Source organism: Drosophila teissieri, chromosome 3R (genome assembly GCF_016746235.2).
Source record: "Drosophila teissieri strain GT53w chromosome 3R, Prin_Dtei_1.1, whole genome shotgun sequence".
Taxonomy (NCBI): Eukaryota; Metazoa; Arthropoda; class Insecta; order Diptera; family Drosophilidae; genus Drosophila; species Drosophila teissieri.
The window spans coordinates 10,370,800-10,390,066 of record NC_053032.1 but is presented as its reverse complement, the minus strand read 5'-3'; the positions used below and the strand labels follow the sequence as shown (position 1 = coordinate 10,390,066).

The 19,267-nt window shown below is 43.3% G+C and overlaps 2 protein-coding genes across 10 annotated transcripts in view; one reads left to right on the top strand and one right to left on the bottom strand.

Annotated features, from left to right (window-relative positions):
* Positions 1–32: 32 nt before the first annotated feature.
* On the bottom strand, positions 33–1,551 carry LOC122622582 (mitochondrial pyruvate carrier 1). The gene is made up of 4 exons (XM_043801149.1): positions 1,301–1,551; positions 1,108–1,227; positions 941–1,041; positions 33–605 (listed from the first exon to the last, which is right to left on the bottom strand). The coding sequence occupies exons 2-4, from the start codon at positions 1,167–1,169 to the stop codon at positions 445–447; spliced, it is 324 nt and encodes a 107-aa protein (XP_043657084.1). The 5' UTR covers positions 1,170–1,227; positions 1,301–1,551; the 3' UTR covers positions 33–444.
* Positions 1,552–2,422: 871 nt separating this feature from the next.
* LOC122622511 (cubilin) overlaps positions 2,423–19,267 on the top strand; it is a 50,363-nt gene continuing 33,518 nt past the window's right edge. For 6 of the 9 annotated variants that reach the window (XR_006326301.1, XR_006326302.1, XR_006326303.1 and 3 more), the window contains exons 1-3: positions 3,923–4,232; positions 11,192–11,308; positions 16,990–17,052. The gene's annotated coding sequence lies outside the window, so the exon portion shown is untranslated. Of the gene's footprint in view, positions 2,438–3,922; positions 4,233–11,191; positions 11,309–16,989; positions 17,053–19,267 lie in introns of those variants that run through there. The other 3 variants (XM_043800991.1, XM_043800992.1, XM_043800993.1) reach the window with 3 other exon arrangements.

The window sequence follows — 19,267 nt, the reverse complement described above, 5'->3', positions numbered from 1 at the left end:
CTACTGAAAGAGTTACAGAAAACACAACTGAGTTCAATGTTAAAGTTTTATTGAATTTTAAATCATATTCATGTAAACATACGCTATTGTCGTAAACTAAGGATTGCACCGGCTTAAAATTTGGATCAACTGCCTAACGGAATTAACTAAATGGGCAAAGTAACAAGTTGGGGATAGACTCAATTGGAATTGGGATTTAACCCCATCAAAAACGGCGATTGGGGCACGACAACTTCGCGATTCGAGATTCAGCCAATTGTGCGGGTGTGATTCACGGCAATTACTCCACCACTTGGATTTGATGTGAAGGGGATTGCGGCAGCGCAATTTGCTAGATGTTTGTTGCGTGTGGTGGCAGTAAATGGCAATAGCTGCTGCTGTTGGGTAAACATTTGAAGTGGCTTCGCGCGTCGTTCTCGGGGAAGTGGATTTAAGGGCAGGGTTTTACGCCTGCTGCTCTTTAGAACCGTAATTGTAGTGAAGGAAGCGTAGTCCCTGGATCGATTGGGCGGTGGCATTGGTGGCGTGGCAGGCAAAGAGCAGCCAATTTCTGGGCTGGACCTTGTAGGCAAATCGCATGAAGATGCACGAGTACAGGGTCAGAGCTGCAATACATCAAGGATTAGAATTTCTGAGGGACCTAAATTTATGCTTAGTTTGCCATCGTTTTCATGTCATTATGTGCTTATTATCTCGGGGACACATTATCCCGAGGATATGCATAAAAATTATGACCAACTTCAGCTTATTTTGTTCTCAGTGCCATCTTATCGGCAGACGTTTCGACAGTTTCCGTATCTGGCTTATCAGGCAATATAGAGTGATTTGTTTAGAACATATCACAGCGGCTCTGATTACGACATCTTAAGCGGAAACTTTCGATGCCAGTCGGGCGTGTCTGGGTGCCAGATGGAGGCCAAAACGCAGGTGTTATCCTTACCCAATGTCATTTTGCCGGATATGAATTTGGGACTCTTTTGTGTGTCGGCGAGAGCAGCCACCGGAATACCCCAGTTGGCCACAGGGCCCCAAAAGTGGGTACTGTGGATATAAAAAAGAATATTAACAATATGTCATAAATGGTCAACTGATTACCACCAAACAAACCTCATAAAGTAATCCCGCCACTCTTTCGAGGCCGTTGTGGACATAGCTCTCCTGATCGACATGATGCTCCCGATTTGCTTATTGAATATATCTGACCAGAAATGTTAATCAGAAGCGCACCTGGTGAAATAATTTAGATTAGATTGCCTCTGTCGCGCAATATAAATCCGAAAAAATCCCCTCAAGGTCTTACAGGTTGTTCGTGCTGTTGTTGTTGTTGCGCCAGCTGTTGTTGCTATTGCTTGTTTACCGTCTGGAACACCTTGATCTAAAACTCGATGAATTTTGAACTGCAGGCCGCGTTGCAGTTGTGGGAAGAGTGTACCTAAATATTCACAAGCTAGGATTTTTTTTTTGTTTATGTGTCGGCCGTGTTGTCACTCCGAAAGTTATATAAAATTAGTGAAACGAAAGGCAACAACGAGTTTTCTCTGCTGCGTCGCTGCCGCGCCGGAGTTATCGATAGCCCGTATAATCGCTATTTCATGAGGGTCACACTTAGAGATGGACATTCCATGAAACGAATACGATAGTTTTTAATAATTTTTAATAATATAATAACTTAATATAATAATGTAATATATAATTTAATATAAAATATAATAATAATATTCCCTCTGCAACTGTTCACGCACTACGGTAAAACGTATATTAATATAATCTAAATTTGCAAAAAAAAACGCTTTAAGCACTATTAAGATTTGATAAAAGAAAACAAATTTTTACATATATCAACCTTGCTATTTTTAAAGCTAATAAGTTATGTAAAATTTTTCACAGGGTAAGAAAATGAGTTAAATTCGTATGTTTTTGTCCATTTAAAATTCCTTGATTTTATTTTACAGATGTATTTTTTCTACAGCTCAATGTCAGTTGACCGGTGTCAAGCAATTACTGATCGCTGCAACACTCGATTCGACTTGCAGTATCGCTAGGTTTGGCAGAAGGACTTCCCTCCCTATTTCCGCCGAAAAGCGAATGCTTGATGTGCATTAAGCGCGCTAATTACAAGTGGGCGTAATGTGCATTTGCAACGCATTTGCTGAAGTGCGGGCGCCACGGTTTTCAAGTGCTTAATCCACCACGCGCTTCCGCTCTTCACTTAATACGTGCTCTTCCGGCTCTCTTTAAGGGACGAAGGTGAAGAGATTTGGGGCGATGGTTTCTGCGCCGACAGCATGCGCCTGAGTCCTTGGCCGCGGCGGCAGAGGACCAAAGCAGCACAACCAGCAGCATCCGAGCATCCAGCATCCAAAACCGAAACCAAAACTCCGGCTCAGTGTGAATTTGCGACTCGAGAGCGACGGCGGCTCAAAGGAAACTTGGCTCGGTAAATGGTTCTGAACGAAGGAATGCTGGCAACAAGAGCACACCACATCCTCTGTCTAAATAACAACAACAACAAAGTGGAAAAGCGGAATAGGCAAATGGAAATTGTTGGCAGCCGATGCCGCTGCCGACTTCGCTGCCACGGCTCTGCCAACTTGTAATCCCCGTGTGTATGTGTATGTGTGCGTGCGTGCCAGTGTTTATATGTGGTCAGTGTGCCATTTTGCAAACATTTTCCAAGCATTTTTCAAGAAAAACTAAGGAAAATTCAAATTGTGAACAAAAAAAACAACTCCAAGAATATCCAAAAACAAGGCCAGATTTTGATTTCATTTATTAATATAACCACTTCGTCGTCAAATGTTGACTTCGCGTCATCAGTGGCTGCAGCTTCAGGAAAGCCTGTAAAAGAAAACCTTTTTCCAGAAAAATCAATCCTACACAAATTGTTCTTTTTTTGTATGCCTGCATTTGTTGCTAGTAAGCATGAAATTTTCTTACATTTTTCCCAGTAAGTCTGCCAAAAATGTTTTTCCACGCGAGAAAAAAGGAAAAGTTTAAGAGAAAAGCAAATGAGCCGCTCCCAAAAAATCCGAATTTATCAACAACAACAAGAGCAGAAGCAAGAAGAAGCGTGAAAATGGGGAAAAGCAAGAAAGAGCAACCACAACAACAGACAAAGAAAGGCGAAAAATATAAGTGAAAATCAGAGGAAGGGAAATACGAAGGAACCAGATTTGTAGAATTGTTTAAGGATTTTTAAAGGTTTTTTAAGTCGTGTTGCTAACTATGATAAAATGGGTGCAAAATTATTTGAAACAAAGGCTAAAACTGTTGTTTAATTTAAATTAGAGCAGATTATATAAAATAAAAGTATTAGAATTTAGTTTCAAGCACTCAATAATGATATTAGGTTTTTTGGTTTAAAAACCCAAAAAGGGGAAACATAAAATATACTCTCTGTTCGCAGTATGGCATATAGATTATTGCATATAGACCCACCAAACAAGACGACCTACTTAGCAGCCCTTGAAGGTCTTTGTCGTTAGCTGGACACTTGTCGTTCACTTGTGTTCCTGGGCCAGATTGCCGCACATAATTACTCGCTCCTGGTGGCGCATCTTGGCATCTTCACATCTTCACGTCTTCGAAATGTCCCCAAAACGCCTCAATTGAATAAGTGCCAAATGGAGGCAAATAGCTAAAATAGGCTCCTCAGGCCCACTTAAGCGCACTAACCCAGTGCGACTGTGTACTCCGTACTATGTAGTTAAAGTGTCCGAGCTAAACGGAATCCAAATCTGTTCACTTGTTTGCTGTTGATTCAATCAAGCGCAAGACGGCACAATCACCCGCACCCACACAAATGCAGAGAGCTCAATGCAAATTGAGTTTATTGTTCGGTCAATTGAGGCGCACTCGTAAGACATTTATTTTATGGCCCGTAAGCAGATGAGGTGATTTGCGTTTAGTTACCCGACTGCCACCCGTGCGAGGAGTTCGAGATCCGTGGCCGCATATCGTAGTGGACCGCCTTAAAAGAATCCTTTGATTTCAGCAGGAAAGTGTCTCGAGTGAGTGAAATGCCAAGCTGAGAAGTGGAGAAACCAAGTGCAAGACCAAAAGTTTACAACCAAATGATAATACAAATATAATACAAAGCTAAGAAAGTGTTCAGCAACAAACATTCCTCGCCCCGGTCACTGAATCAGGATATATACACATACATAAAGCAGGCCTAAAAGGATACGCATACGGATAAGGATAGGGATAAGGAGCCACAGATGCAGCCCTAAGTAAGTACGACTGCAATTAGTATTAGCATAGCCACTAAGTCGTTCATCGAGTGTTTCAGTTTTCGTTTCAGTTTCGGTTTTGGTTTCGGTTTCGGTTTCCGTTCAGTTTTTGGCTTTTTCAACCAAAAGGGCGTGTGTTTCGTATCCTCGCCTCTCAGCATCTCTCTTTGCGTGTGTGCCTGTGTGTGTGTCGCTTTCTCTCCAGCTTTCGCTCCTTTCTGTTTTTTTGGTTGTTGTTGTTGTCGTCGGTTTTCATTGATGTTGATAGCCTGGTACATCATCAACTTGCTGCTCGGCTGCGCCTCTTTACTTTGTGTGTAATAAAATTGATGATAAAATAAAAATGGATAATGGGTGATTCTCGGTCTTCGTATTCGTCTTCTCGAGAGAATTCCGAGCTGAGCGCCCACAGACGGCAGCCAAAGCCAGAGCCATCACCATCAGCCAGGAGCCAGGAGCCTCTTGGCTCCGTTGTTTACCGTCTCTCATTTTTGTGGAAAATCAGCACCACACACACAGAAAACCACACGTTTCTCTTTTGTCTCTGCTCTGGACTTTCACCACGTTGCCACAAACACACACACATTCTTTCTCTTTAGCTTTCTCTCTCTCTTTGTGTGTCCTTTGTGGGTTACTTTGTGCGTGTGTGTGTGTGTGTGTGTGTGTGTGGGGGTGGAGGGGGTGCATCCTGTGGCTGATAAGAATGCTGCACAGTTGTTAATGGCTCCGAAGGCTTGCAACATTTTAATCACGATAATAGCCTCTGATAAGAAGTAAATATCAATCAATGTACAGGAATGCCAATGTACACTGAAACTTTGATTTAAAACAACAAATATTTATCGTTTGGGAGAAGAATTTCGGAATTTTGTATTTCTATTATTTTAAAAACAAAAGAAGTTAAACATATTATTATATATATCAATATATTTCTAAATGCAAAGGTCGAACTTAAGAACGAAATATTTTCACTAACAAATCTTAAGCAAAAAGGCGTTAGCCCGTTAATTGCATTAAACGTTTGCATAATGTCCATATTACATCTAGTAATTTATGAAGGCTATTTTTTAGACGTATAGAAGTTTAAATTGTAATAAAGGAACGATGCATTATTCGATTGGCATGAATTGTATTTAACTGAAAGATAATCTAGTGGCATTACCTTTTATATATGATTTCTGACATATGATGACATATACATTCTGGACTACATCAATCTGGACTCCAATTTTGGATGATTTTTTCCAACATTTGTGGCCGTACAACGGCACTAACACGACAAATGTTAAGTTTTCTTACAAAAGTTAAGTATTTGTGGCTTGTGCGCATAGACCAATAACTTTAGATAGACCCACAGAAAGTAGTCTAGCGGCGTTGTATCACAAGAACTGGGAGGCCAATTCGCAGGTCCAAAACGTGAAATTAGGCGGTCACCAAACGTATCTTTCTTCCAGTAAGTGGATGGACACAGATCAATTCCTGTGTCCGATGGTAAATTGACTCATTCGCGTATTCCTTAATGCTACGCTTTACAGCAGCAATAGCTTATTTTGTGCGACTTATCAAGAAGAGACAACGGTCCATGGTTAATCGAATTAACTGCTCTGATGATGTCGGCGATAAAATGGAAGTAGTGAGCGATACGTATTCCGCACAGAACCATTATTTTCGAATTAAAGTTGCACTATTTGCAAGCGCAGTTCTGGCGTGAGTGTTATCCTGATGAATTGCCAAACCAAATAGATGCCAAATGCCAAATAAATCACTTGACAGCTGTTAAATCGTTTGCCATCTTGAACAGTTCCATACCTCGAAAAAACACCCTTTACTTCATTCATGTGATACAGCAATACAGCAATTCTCTACATTTCAAATCAATTTTTAACACACACTGGTTTGAGATGAAAGAAAACGAGTGAACTGTGTTTGCCCCCGGAGATGGGGCGAGATAAATACGTGGATCTAGACAGGAATTCAGGGGGCTATTATCAGGTGCTCCCGCCCCCAGAGGAGGCCAAACTGCTTGGAATAGGAGGACATTAAGGGAGCACACGTTCCGTCTTAGCCGGATCCTGGCATAATTTGGCCGTCGTATCGTATTTAGCCGGGTTAATTACCGAACATTGTGTTGATGGCTTAAGCGTTTCATGGGACGCCATAATGTGGCCGGCGTGTCCTGGAGGCGCTTTTTAAAACGCTGCCAATTGTTGTCCTGCGTGGCGTTATTGTTGTTGCCGCTGGCAATTGCACACACAGATTGGCCGCAATGGTTTCTTGGCCGCATTGAGACTTCCGGCTTGATGCCGTGGAAATGACTGCGATAAGGTTAAATATTTAATAGGTTTTCCGGCTCCTTCAACTCTTGCTTGTTCCTCGTTGTCTGCTTCTTGCTCTTTGCTCCTTTGCTCCTTGCTGGCTCTCAGATAATTTCTCTAGCGACAACTGTCTGTCTGTCAGTCAGGCGTGTCCCTTTCTCCGTTTGTCCCTGTCACTTTGGAAAACTTTTCAAGCTGCCTTGGCTTTTGTTTTTGTGTTTTCCTATTTCCCTTTTTTCCCGTTGGCTTAGCTCCTTTTCGCCCTGACTCCTCCTTGACTATTGGTGATGGCAGCATTTTAGAAATAAATTAAAATTTCATTTAAGAGCTTTTCAGCTGAAAACTTTCTTAATTACAAATGTTTTGTTGTCTGTTTCTCTGTTTCTGTGTACCCCATGAGGTTCACTCCAAAGAGAAAAAAGAGAAGTCCTCAATGTCCGCCAATCGATGGGCGCTAAGTGTTCTTTTGCCTGGTCGGTTCAAGGTTAATCTGGTGGCCCATTACCAGCTATCGTAGGGCCAAAATGTGAAATGTGTCAAGGTGCTGATGGCTAAGCGGCCCAAGATATGCAGCACGAATTCATGAATTCGCCATAAGGGCCGCACTTCAAATAGATTACCTGCAAATGGCCGCAGCCAACACAAATACCACTCATGAAAATACAAAAAATATAGACAAAGGGCAGCAGCGGTGGGGTGACATCTCTTGGTCATGAGCAGGTGCCCCGGAACTCAGTTGGCAGTTGCATGCAAAAATAATCAAGCACAAATGGCACAGCAGCAGCAGCAGCATCAACATCCCCACACCCACACAAGCCTTGCACTCAGCCCACACAAAACTCACCGGGGAAATGTGGAATTCAAAAGAAAGAAGAACTTTTGGAGCCCTCTTCGCATGCACTTAGATGAGAACGACAGGACCAGCAGCGTCCACAACAAAGAGCAGCACGAACAAAAACAACTAGTCGAGTAATGACAGCAGCAACAGCAAAAGCAAAAGCAACAGCAACAGAAACACTGCCACCGCAGCAACAATGGGGCCAAGTCCTGGCCACGCCCCTCACATGCTGGCTTGTCTGGCTGCCAGTGGCGATTCAGGGATTCATTCATCCATTCATGCGCTCTGGACGACGTCAGCGACGTCGCCGGATGTGTGGCAGTGGGTGGCGTACACAGCGGGAAATGTGGGCTAACTGGTTGGGTTCTGGTCGAGTGCAAAGGGTTTTCCCAAACCGACAACACATTTATAACTTCCTCGCTTGTGGATCATATAACATATAAACAGAAATTTCGGAGCACAGAAAGACAAATCATTAAAGTTGTGATGTTCATATAAATAAGGAACAATTGTATTTTACGGGGATAATCAGGTTAATGAACTTAAATTGAAATGATTTGAGTTCACTTTAGAAAATATTTGCCTGTAGTTGCTACATGTTGTTGGAATGCACTCCAATTAAAGATAAAAGTACGTATATTTTGTATTTTACTCCAGAAACTGGCTTTTTAGGACTTCTAGCAAAGTCGTCATTAGCATCGGAACTGAAACGAGTGGTTATAATAACTATTTATTTCAATTTGAAGTAGCAGTTGAGATGGCAGGCCTTCGGTTTTCGCATAGGCATTCTAAATGGAAAGTTAGTGGTTTACTAATTAGTAAGGCCAGTAGAAAACAGAATGTGTGTCAGTTGTCCTGGTTTTCGCCACGTGTAAGACTTGCATCTTTGCCACATCGTTGTTGCCACTGCTGCTGTACTTGCTGCCGTTGTTGTTGCTGCTGATGGGGAACACACTTAAGTGGTCGTTTAGAGTATGCCACGCTGTTGTTGCTTGTTTATGAATAAAAAATAGTTTATTTGCAAAACGTTTAGGCCATGGGGTGCTAAAGGGGTCGTCGGTATGAGAGCGGTCAATTAGGGAGTTTCATCGAGTTAAGCTTCCGCTGTTTGCTAATGGACTGGAGCTCATCCGAGGAGCTCTTCCATAATTGAAAAACTTTTCAATAACGCATACACAATGCGAGGCATCTGCTGAGCCATAATGTGACATCTTCCAAGGGAGTGAGGGTCAGAATGTGTGTGGGTGGGTGTGTGTGTGTATGTGTGTGTGTGTTTGGGCTTGTGGCAATTTCAATTGGCAACCTCGGGCTGCAGTAAGCGCACCCGTGAGTGCTATAAGCATGCGTCCAAAGATAATTGTTACGTCATTAAGCGACTGCCTGTAAAAGGCCCAGAACAGCAAACAAAATAAATAAATAAGAGACAATCACACACGCACACGACACGCACACACACAGACACATACGCCCCTAAACACACCCTCACACATGTAAGTGGCAAGGATGTGTGGCACTGGGTAAGCTGAAATTATCGTTGCCTACTTTTGTGCGCAGTTCACAATTAAATACATTGGCAGCGACATATGCGGCAAAGCGTAAACAACAAGCCTGGCCAAAAACAAAAGCGACGTTTTCCTCGGCTCTGCGAGCAAGAAAAAGTTCAAATGGGAAAATGGGCGGCTCGGCAAAGAGGGAAATGGAAAGAAAATCCTTTCGAACGCCGCTCTCTGCGTGTCTATCCCAGCCACTCTTACGCGTTGTTGGTAGCCGAGCCGACCAGCGCAGGCGCTCTGTCCCGTTCTCTCTCTCACTCTCTCTCTCTCTGGCCACATTATCCTGCCACATCCTTCTCTTACCAGCCCACACACACACACACACGTACAACTAGTGCTGGGCAATGTCAATGTAACTTTTATCCAGCTGCCGCTTCACTGCCTTTCTTTGGCTGCAGCGCCTCTCCGCGCGATTGTGTGCGTGTGTTTATGCTCTGATTTGAATGCCACTGATAAGGTGGCATTACGCGCTTCTGCGGGTGGGAACTGGTATAGGGGGGAGGGGCGGATTGGAAGGGAGATATACGCGTAGAGGACTGCGACGGTTGCTTCTTGCATTATAATTCGATCTGCCTTAGTTACAGCGCCGCAGCGTGAGAGTGTGCGTGGCACTACACAGAAAACAAACAGTATATAGAGGCTTTAGACTTAAGGTCAAAAGATAGAACAAAAATCATCCAACTTAAAAAAAGCGCAATATGATCTTAATATTATTTAGAGCATCCAAATACCCAAGATTTGTGCTTTAACGTATTGAAAATAGGCCTTACCTTTGTCAGTTTTTGTAAAGGTCAGTTATCATGTAGTTGTTTTCTTGAATATAATTCAACATGTTTATTATGCGTTTTATGTACTACGTATTACATTAATTTCCAAAGGCGCCAACTAATAAAGGAAAAGTTTATATAGTTTTATAGTTGCATATTGTAAGGCTGCTTTTGGGCGTGCAAGTTTACAATTGACTTTTAACGATACGACCTACACACACTCACTAACACACAAACACACACATGCGAGCCGCGGCAGGACGAAGTTGTATGCGAATTTATGTGTTATCATTTATTGTGTCTCTTGTGTGAAAACGTGCGCTTGGCATAAATAGACAGACGGACAGACGCAGATATAGCCAGCCACGCCCAAAAAGCCGAACCGCCCCTCTGCCATCGCTATTTTGCGATAATATGCTGCGCCTTTTGTTTTCACAGCAATAAAAATTGGATGTGATTTAGTTTTCCCTCTCCCACTTTCAAGTATATGTGTGTGCGTTGGATGTTGTATCTGTATCTGTATCTGCTTGTGTGCTCTGTTGTGATTGATACGAAGCCTGTGGGAGAGCTTTGTTTGCTTCCCCTTAGCATGCTAGCATATCCTTGGGCTCCTCTCTTTCTCTCTTGGCTCCCAATTAACTTTCGTTGATGCGTGTTTCATTTTAATGCCATTTGCGGCTCAATTATTGGTATGGCCTACTTTGCGGCCAGTCGCAATTTACATAGTCATAGGCCAATTATGGCCATCTCTGCACACCCACAATCAAACACGCGTACGTGAGTGGCATAATTGCTTTGTTTCTAGCATTTCGTAGCTAATGTTTTATGGACTAATGCATGTGGCATACGACGAAATGCAGCGCAGAAGTCGCTCCTGAAAGTAAAAATTGCAAATACATTATTAATGATGTAAACAGCAGCTGCTGCTGGAGCATAAATAAATTCTAAACTTGCATATTAACTTTATTTATATTATGAAAATATGGCATTGCTTTCACACCCGCATTTTAAAATGTATGTTAATGGGGTGAAATATATCTGTAATATACATAAATGCGAACTGCAAATAGACAAATAATTACTGTCACTGAGAGCCACTAAAATGTTCGATAAATCAAATTTGCTTTATACCAAGCACGTACTTAAAATCAAAAAACATTATCATATTATAAATAACTTCAAAATGTCCCAGATAAATGGAATGATTTATAACTTTATACTTTAACAATTAATTGTAGATTAATTAATATGTTTAAGCCTTTTCCCTTCCCTAGTTAAGCACCAAAGAAATTAATTTACACATTTTCTAACACATTGTATTCAGTCGAGTTAAGGGGGTGGTGAATACAAAAACATCTCTCACTCTTACTCCTTTGAAACATAGCTCCTTTGAAATATAACTCGTTACCATTGCAGATTGCAATTAGTTTTACAAAACGCACTTGCTAACCTCATTCCCATTTGAATGCTTCCCATTCCATTGCAGCGCAGAGCAAGGATCCCGTCTTAGTCGCCAAGCTGAAGCAATTAACTGAAAATGTAGCAGGGAAAGAACATGGCCCAACTGGAACAGCAAATGCCATGCGATGCAACTAGCATAAACGTGAGTATCCAAGAATTCCAACGAACTCGAAATGGAAAAGGGAATGGAAATGGCGATGAAAGTGGGTTGGGGAATGAAAATGGAAAGGAAAATGAATAGGGGGTCTGGTGTCGCGGCTAATTGCTATGGGTCTGAGATCTTGAAGCAGGCTTTTGCGAGGGCCGGAGCATTTCATTTGCTTTCAATTTGGCCGTCATCTAGTTGCTTGGCACTAATTTGGCGTCTCGCGTTTTATTTGCAGTCCGTCTGTCTGTCTGTCTGTCTGCCTTTCTGCCTGTTCTTTGGTTGCGGCCATTATTAAAGTTCCTCCTTGGCAGCAGCCCCATTGTGTCCGTGTCCCCATCCGCATCCTTCGTTCGTCCTTCCTGCAGCTCTAATCAACTGATATGAAATGCAGCTCAGGCTTGCCAAATCGCCGGCGGTCCTGAGCCCAAAAACTTATTGAATCGGCAGCAAATAGATTCTTGGCACAAAAGAGACGGCCATGTTTGCCTGGCCCAAAAATGGTGATTTGATGGCGATTGGCGACTGGCTCGGTCGAAGTGGCAAGGAAGGGAGATTGATTTATAGCACATTCCCCGCCCAATTATCCGATTGTTTGAGTACCATTGCTAACTCACTAGTTCACGCCCAATCAGCACTGATTAAAGTTGATTTAAGACTTTAAAATACCAGGAACATCTTGCGTCTCCTTAAATTGTTAAGCTGAAATTTGATTTTTAATATCGTCGTCGTGGCAGGTCCGCAATCCTGCTCTATCCATGTGCACGCCCTGGCTAAATCAGTTTTACAACTTTTATGTGAATCCTTCACCTGCTTTATTGTTGTCGTCGGTTGCCGTTGCCTCCGAGGAGTATAAAAAGCCGTGTAACATTACCGGGGACAACGGCAAAATGGCAATGACAGCACAGCGGCAGCAACAACGTCAATAGTTAAACTCGAGCGGGCTCCGAAGTACAAGATTGTTAGCATAGCGCGCAGGACACAGCAGGAGCCAGGACAACGCTCAGCACAGAGGCACAGGGGCACAGAGGCGAACACAAATGCACAACATTCTTTGCAGGTGCACTGCGGGAAAATGAATGGCAACTTTTTGTGGGAATCAGAGTCTCTATAGATTGTTTAGTGGCCTTTGTTCAATGGATGAATTAATGTTTGGTTTGAATAGAACCTTTCTGCGTGACACAACCTTCCTAAATATTAAAACTGAAAATCCAGCTTTGAAAAGACGAAGCTTATACGCCTTTTCCTCCTTGAGAAAGTTGACCTAAAAATGGACTTTACTCCTTTGCAATCATCTGCAAGGGTATACAAATAAAATCCTTAGCACGTTATAATCAGAATGCTCCAAGATAATTCGACGCAATAAAATGTATGCAACGTTAATAGCATAAGCCTTAGATTAATTTTCTTAAAAAACGCTTACTACTTTAATTAAGACTATGATAAAATGGTTACCCTTTCATATTCCCCTTGTAAGACTCGGCTGTATATTATTTTTTCTCAGTGTAGATTCTGGGGAATGCGGACGAGTGGCGTTACCCGCTGGGCACCGTGTTAGCCAGAGGAATGAGGATGGCAAATGCGATGGCCTCGACTCCTGCGGCTCCTTTCAGATCCTTTTAGGTGACTGTGGCTATGGCTAAGCTGCTGCTGCTCCGGCTGCTCCTGCTGCAGCTGCATCTGAAATGCTGGGAAATGATGCATTTAATCGAAAGGGGGGTGGTGGGAGGTGGAGGGGTAGAAGCTGTAACAAACGAGAGACGGCGATGGGCGTGGTCGCCCCCATCAGCGGGCGGAAGTCGACACAAAAGCAATGGCCGTCCTGCAGGCGTTGGCTTGTCTTAAGCGGGTAACGAGTCGGAGGGCGTGGCAGTGTGGGTGTCACCTGCTTTGCATGTGAAACACGCCCCCAACGTGCCATGGATACCTGAACATGCGGCACCCGTGCAGTTTGAAACACTGGCAGCAATTGGGTGCAACCCGTATGTTGGCTGGTAAAACTAGTAAACTAGATAAACTTTGAAATGTATATTCTTAAGAACGATGGTTTAGAGAAGAGGAACGATCTTTTCATGACTAGTATTAGTAGTAGCTTTAATGCTGCAATATGTGAACTAATATTTTCGGCACAGTTTAAACAGTTTACCAAGCAAACGCTATCTCTTGAAAGGTCGACACATATGATAATAATAATATAAATATAAATAAAGCTTTCTCACTATAATAAAAACGGGTAATGCAGACTTTATAGCCATGATCCATAGTCTGGCTCAATCCTCACTATAGCTGGCATACTTATTTCCACCTAGCGAAGGTGCAGGTCCTTTTCTGTTAGTGCTCTGGGATTCCCTTTCATATCGCATGGCACGTAAATTCGTAATAAATTTGAAATTATGTGCACATTTCGTGCCACAGGCTGAAGGCCAAGCAATTTGCAACTTGCACTTTGATAATTTATGTTGCATCCGCCTGGCAACGGTGGCCATAAGCATATATCACATCTGCCAGCCCCTGGATATCTCCTGTTCCGCCTCCTTGAAGCTGGCAGCGATCCCAGAATGCCGCTGTCAACCCACCAGCAGAGTGAATTTTTTCAATTTTCACGAATGCACAGCACAAAGGACATGGTGTCAGGCGAGTGGATTGATTATGCCGACTGCCAAGGACGCAACCACTCACACACACACACACACACACACACACACTCATGCCCATCTTGTGGGGCTTCAGTTTCGCTCTCAATTGGACGTATCCTGTCACACGCCCTGTCAGCTGGCCAAGGACGAAAGCAAGGGACGCGAACGGGTGGCGGGGGGAAGAGAGTATCGAATCATCGACGGCTTTTTGTCCAATCGCCCGCACAAATTGACGGTCAGTGCGAGTGACGCCGTCTAATAACACTCATTACGGATCCATTCATCATTTCAATCCCAAACCGAACCCGAGTCCGAATCCGAAACTGAATCCGCAGTGCATGTGCAACTGACAGCTGCAATCGATAGGCGTTTCGCTTTTGATTCGAAATTTGATTTGCTGATTGCCGTCACTCCACTCCACTGGCTTCGTATTCATTTGTACATTGTATTTGTTTCATTAAGCTGACAACCGGCAAATGCAGAAGGGATATCTTCCATTCCACACCTGACACACCTGATGGTGGTCATTTCGATTTGGCTTCCATTGGCCGCAGGGAGCAGTACACAAGAAAAATTGAAATTCTTGTTGCGCCTGATGATAAAATACATCATTTCTATTGTACTCTTGCAATTTGTTTATTATTTCGACTTAATTGATTTATGTTTTACGCTATTCATTTCGAAATGGTTAAAAGTAATATTACTTAAGTACTTCACTGCTATTGCGATTAATAGGTTGATGGTTGACTTGCACATTTCACGAAATACTTTTATTAAGTATCTCGATATAAAGCTGTTAACATTTACCTAAAAACACATTTACCTATTAACAAAATGTTCCCAGTGTAGCAACGAAATGGATTTCCGCAAGCCAATCAATTAGTTTAACATTTTGCCCCATGTCAGCGAGTTTGCACATGCAAAGTTCGTTCAAAAGTATACCTCAAATTAAATGCGATTTGTTAAATGATTTGGGCGAAATTCCCACTGCAGTCCTCGCTCCGTGGAAAGTTGATGCAATTTGCTGACTTGGCATTGGTTTCATTAGTCCAACTGCGCGTAATTTCATTGCTCTGCCGGCGAATCGAATTCAGATCGGCAGGATGCACTGCAGCATATGCATATTTTACGTGCAGTCAACCCCATCATGATTTTTTCAGGAGCAGGGCGAACCGAAAAGTCCACGTCCTTTCCTCGGCCACTTCCGCTGTTCCATTGATTTTTGCAGTGCAGAGGACTTGCAATCCAGTTCGTTTTCGGGATTTTGAACATTTCCTAAACGAAGATACATCGTATAATTTGTATATGTAAAAAAGTGGCAGAGAGTCAAAGCTTTTCATGACAACGCACTTGCATTTAAAAGGTACTAAAAGGACTGAACCATTCCCCCAAAATACCACATATAAGAAAAACCGAACAACTATCTCACATGTTAAAAATATTGCGCGCAGTTTAAATTACAAGTAAATGCATATAGTTAAAAAGTAAAATTTAAAGTGGAAGCATTTATGAATATATATGTCTGATATTTATCGATGGTAGCTTAGAAAATGATTTATATCGCTTATGCGAAACAAAAAGAATATTTTTAATCCACACAAATATTTACCAATACTTATCATTTGCTGTTTCGAAGTCAGTGTATTCAATTTTGTGTACTGCGTGTTTGCCCGGCGACAACAGAGGCAATCGTAAACAATTTGATTTTAACGCACACAGCGGTGCTGATGAAGGGGCGGAGGCGGCGAGAGGGGCGTGGCAGGCTAGCTGACTGGCTGACTGGCAGTGCAGGAATTCTAATCGGATTTCGTTGCAGCTGCGGCCGGAGCAGCCAGGGAAACAAAAGCTTTTGCCAGGAAATTGATATCGAAAGCAATTTGGCACCGCTGCCCTCTGCGGATGAGAGATACGGGGACTCCAACGGCTGGGGGTGGATTATGGACCATGGACCATGGCATTGGGTTTTTGGTTTTGGTTTTCGTTTTGGTTTCGGTTTTGGTTTTGGGGCAGAGTAATTCAATTTCAGCTAGCTTTGGCTGCGTCCCACGGTGCGTATGCGCAACTGCAGGCGTGGCGTAATCTTTGGCACTTCAATTTGATCGGCGGGCATTTGTAAGGCCTTCGACATCGCCAGCTAGTAGAGTCCTGCCGCTCCTCGTAGAGCATAGAGTGCAGAGCATGCCCACATAGTGCCTGACGTTGATGAATATTGCTACAGCGATAAATTCAATTACAAGTGCCGAGTGGGGCCAAGTCGAGGGCTATAACTCAACTGACAGCGGCAGAACTCTTTGCCGCCTTCGCCTCCGTTTCCGCCTCCGCCTCCGCCTTCGCCTTCACCACTGCCACTTTATCCACTTGACTTGGCTCTTAAAGTGTTTCCCCAAACTGAGAGACACGGACACGCACAAAAATGGGGGAAAAAAAGAAGAAAGGGGAAACAACGCCGAGGAAAGCAGTTAAAAGTAAACAACAGAAAAAAGGGGGCTAAACAACATAAAATAAATGTAATAAATTTTAAACATAGAAATGATAAATTGCTCTGGGACTCGACTTAAGGCGCTGCTGCCAATGGCGAAATGCCTTTGCGCGATTCCCAACGCTTTTCCTACATTTTTACACAATTTGTTTGCGGCTTCGCCTACACGTGCCACGCCCCCTCCAAAGCCCCAACGCCTCTTTTGGCACGTGTGTTTGGCGTTTTTATCTATTTGGCAGCTGCATTTGCTTGTCGTTGTTTAATTTAGTTTGCTGCGAAATTGATTTGCTGCAAAGTTTTGCCGCTCCTTCCCAGTTTACCCCATCTCTTTTTTTGGTTTGGTGTATTCGTACTTTACAATCCTTTTGACACGCCCACGCCTGGTGGAAAGTTTTTCAACTTCCAGGCGAAGTCGCATTAATGCTGCAGTTGCAAATGTTTTGCCCGTAACTTTTACTTAAGCGCTGCCAGCTGTTTGGCAATGCAAAGTTGAGCTTAAGTCGTCCTGCCAACTGCCAGCTAGTCACCTTGTACTGAGTTCCCCACCGCTCTTCTCTTTGCAGAAACTCAGACGACTCCGTGATTAGGACGTGTTGTACCCTAACGCTCTAAATGCAGACGATATGGTGAGTTAACTGGATAATTGATATCTTTAACTCCTTCCTCCTTTAACTCTACCTTCTCACTCCCTTATTGGGAAGCATTTAAGTGCAATTTAGGTTTCTCTGTTCCATAAATCAAATGTAATCAAGTGCACGATTTTTGATTGGCCTGCTAAGCAGCTCAACAAGTTAAGCCCTTTGGCTGATGAATTGCAAATGCACCTTTCTATCTGCATGCCACACTTACACTCACCCACGCAGACACACGCTTGCATACTCGTATATCATGCATTACGCATACGCCGCATATGCCCAGAACTATTAACAAGCGCATTGCGTATTCATGAAAGCATTTTGATGTGCTGAAGTGCACGTTGTGGCACCGGCAGTTGCAGTAGCAGCAGCAGCAGCAGCAGAAGAGGATGACAGGAATAGCAGCAGAAGTATATAGGGCGACGAGCTAAGTTTTCTAATTAAAAACTACAAATAATTGTGACTCGTAATGAGCACACACGTGGTGCTCTTAAATGTAGTTGTGTTGAGCCCGCGAAAGCCAAATTTAAATTGCAATTTGTCACTGTGGTTGCAGCTTGCTGGTTGCTGGTTGCAGGCTTCTGGTTGTCATGTATGCAGCATGCGACTGACTGCAAGGCTCTGTGTCCTGGCTAATTTCCATTCCGTGATCATCATGAAGTTCCTTTTTGCAACGCGCGGCTGGCTAGCAACTAAAGGCAAAGGCACGCCTGCATTTCATTTTTCCCAGAGAGATAGATGCATGCAAGAAACGCGTGACCGCCTTTGTGTGATATTTGCCACACACAAGCGACCTTAAAGCTTTAAATCAAACAGCATACTAATCAACCAAGTGAATGCATATTGTTGCATCTCCTTTACACATCACGCACACACTTGCAGCATCGGGACATCTGAAACGTAAATGCCCCATTGCGGAGTACATAAACGCATCTCTATCTGAGAATTTTGCGCAAAGCTGCAGATACCCAGATCCACAGATCCACAGGATGGCTAAATTTATGCCACCAACTCGCGGCGTTGAAGTGTAGAATGCGGCCATTGCTGCTTTTTTGTTTTTATACCCGTTACTTGTAGAGTAAAGGGGTATACTAGATTCGTTGAAAAGTATGTAACAGGCAGAAGGAAGCATTTCCGACCACATAAAGTATATATATTCTTGATCAGGATCATTAGCCGAGTCGATATGACCATGTCCGTCTGTGAGTCTGTCTGTCCGTCCGTATGAACGCTGAGATCTCAGGAACTACAAAAGCTAGAAAGTTGAGATTAAGCATACAGACTCCAGAGACATAGACGCAGCGCAAGTTTGTTGAATTATGTTGCCCCGTCCACTCTAACGCCCACAAACCTCCAAAAACTGTCAGTGTTGAAGACTCTCCTGCGCACTTCCAATAGTTGAGTAACGGGTATCAGATAGTCGGGGAGCTCGACTATAGCGTTCTCTCCTGTTTTTTTTGCTTTTTTGCTTTTCTGCTGCTTTTCATGATGCGCTGATGACGACGACGATGCGCTGCTGCTGCGGATGGCAACTTTTTGTGCTGCTTCGAGCGCCATTTGTTTCAGCCACCATCCATTTGCTGGGCTTGCAGTGCTCTTGGCGAGGGTTTAATAACTATTTTGGAGTGTTTGGCGCGCTTAGAGGTCTGGACTGTGTTGGTGGGAGAAGGCATTACGTATATACTCTGATGCAGCCCCAGTTTGTAAGTCTCGCAGAGCCGAGTTGTGCAACAAACTATATAAATAGGAAGAGAATTAAATTTGCAAGTCTAAGGAGCTCAGCTTCATTAATATCCTAATACAATAGTGTTTTTAATTTACAATTTTTAGTTGTTAAGGTGATTCCTTCTGACAGCGCATCAGCATGAAGCACAAAGTCAGTTGCGCTGTGGTCGTCCTTTTATTTGCTGCGTTTTCTCCATTTTTTATGCTTTTTGAAGTGGTTCCTGCGCTTTAGTCTCTTCTAATTGGCTCTGGCTGGCTTTTAATTTTGCCGGCCATATTATTTTCGCGTTCGCTGCCTTTGAACGGCGAGCAGCACTCATTAAACCGCTGGCCAAGTGCACAATTAGCCGGGCCACAGATACGGGTCAAAAGGTATAGTCGCAGTTCCATGGCCCTGCGATGATGCCAAACAAACTGACTAATTGCGAGAGAAACACAAACAGGTCAGCCGCAGGTGTTGATTGGTGTGTGTGTGTGTTCG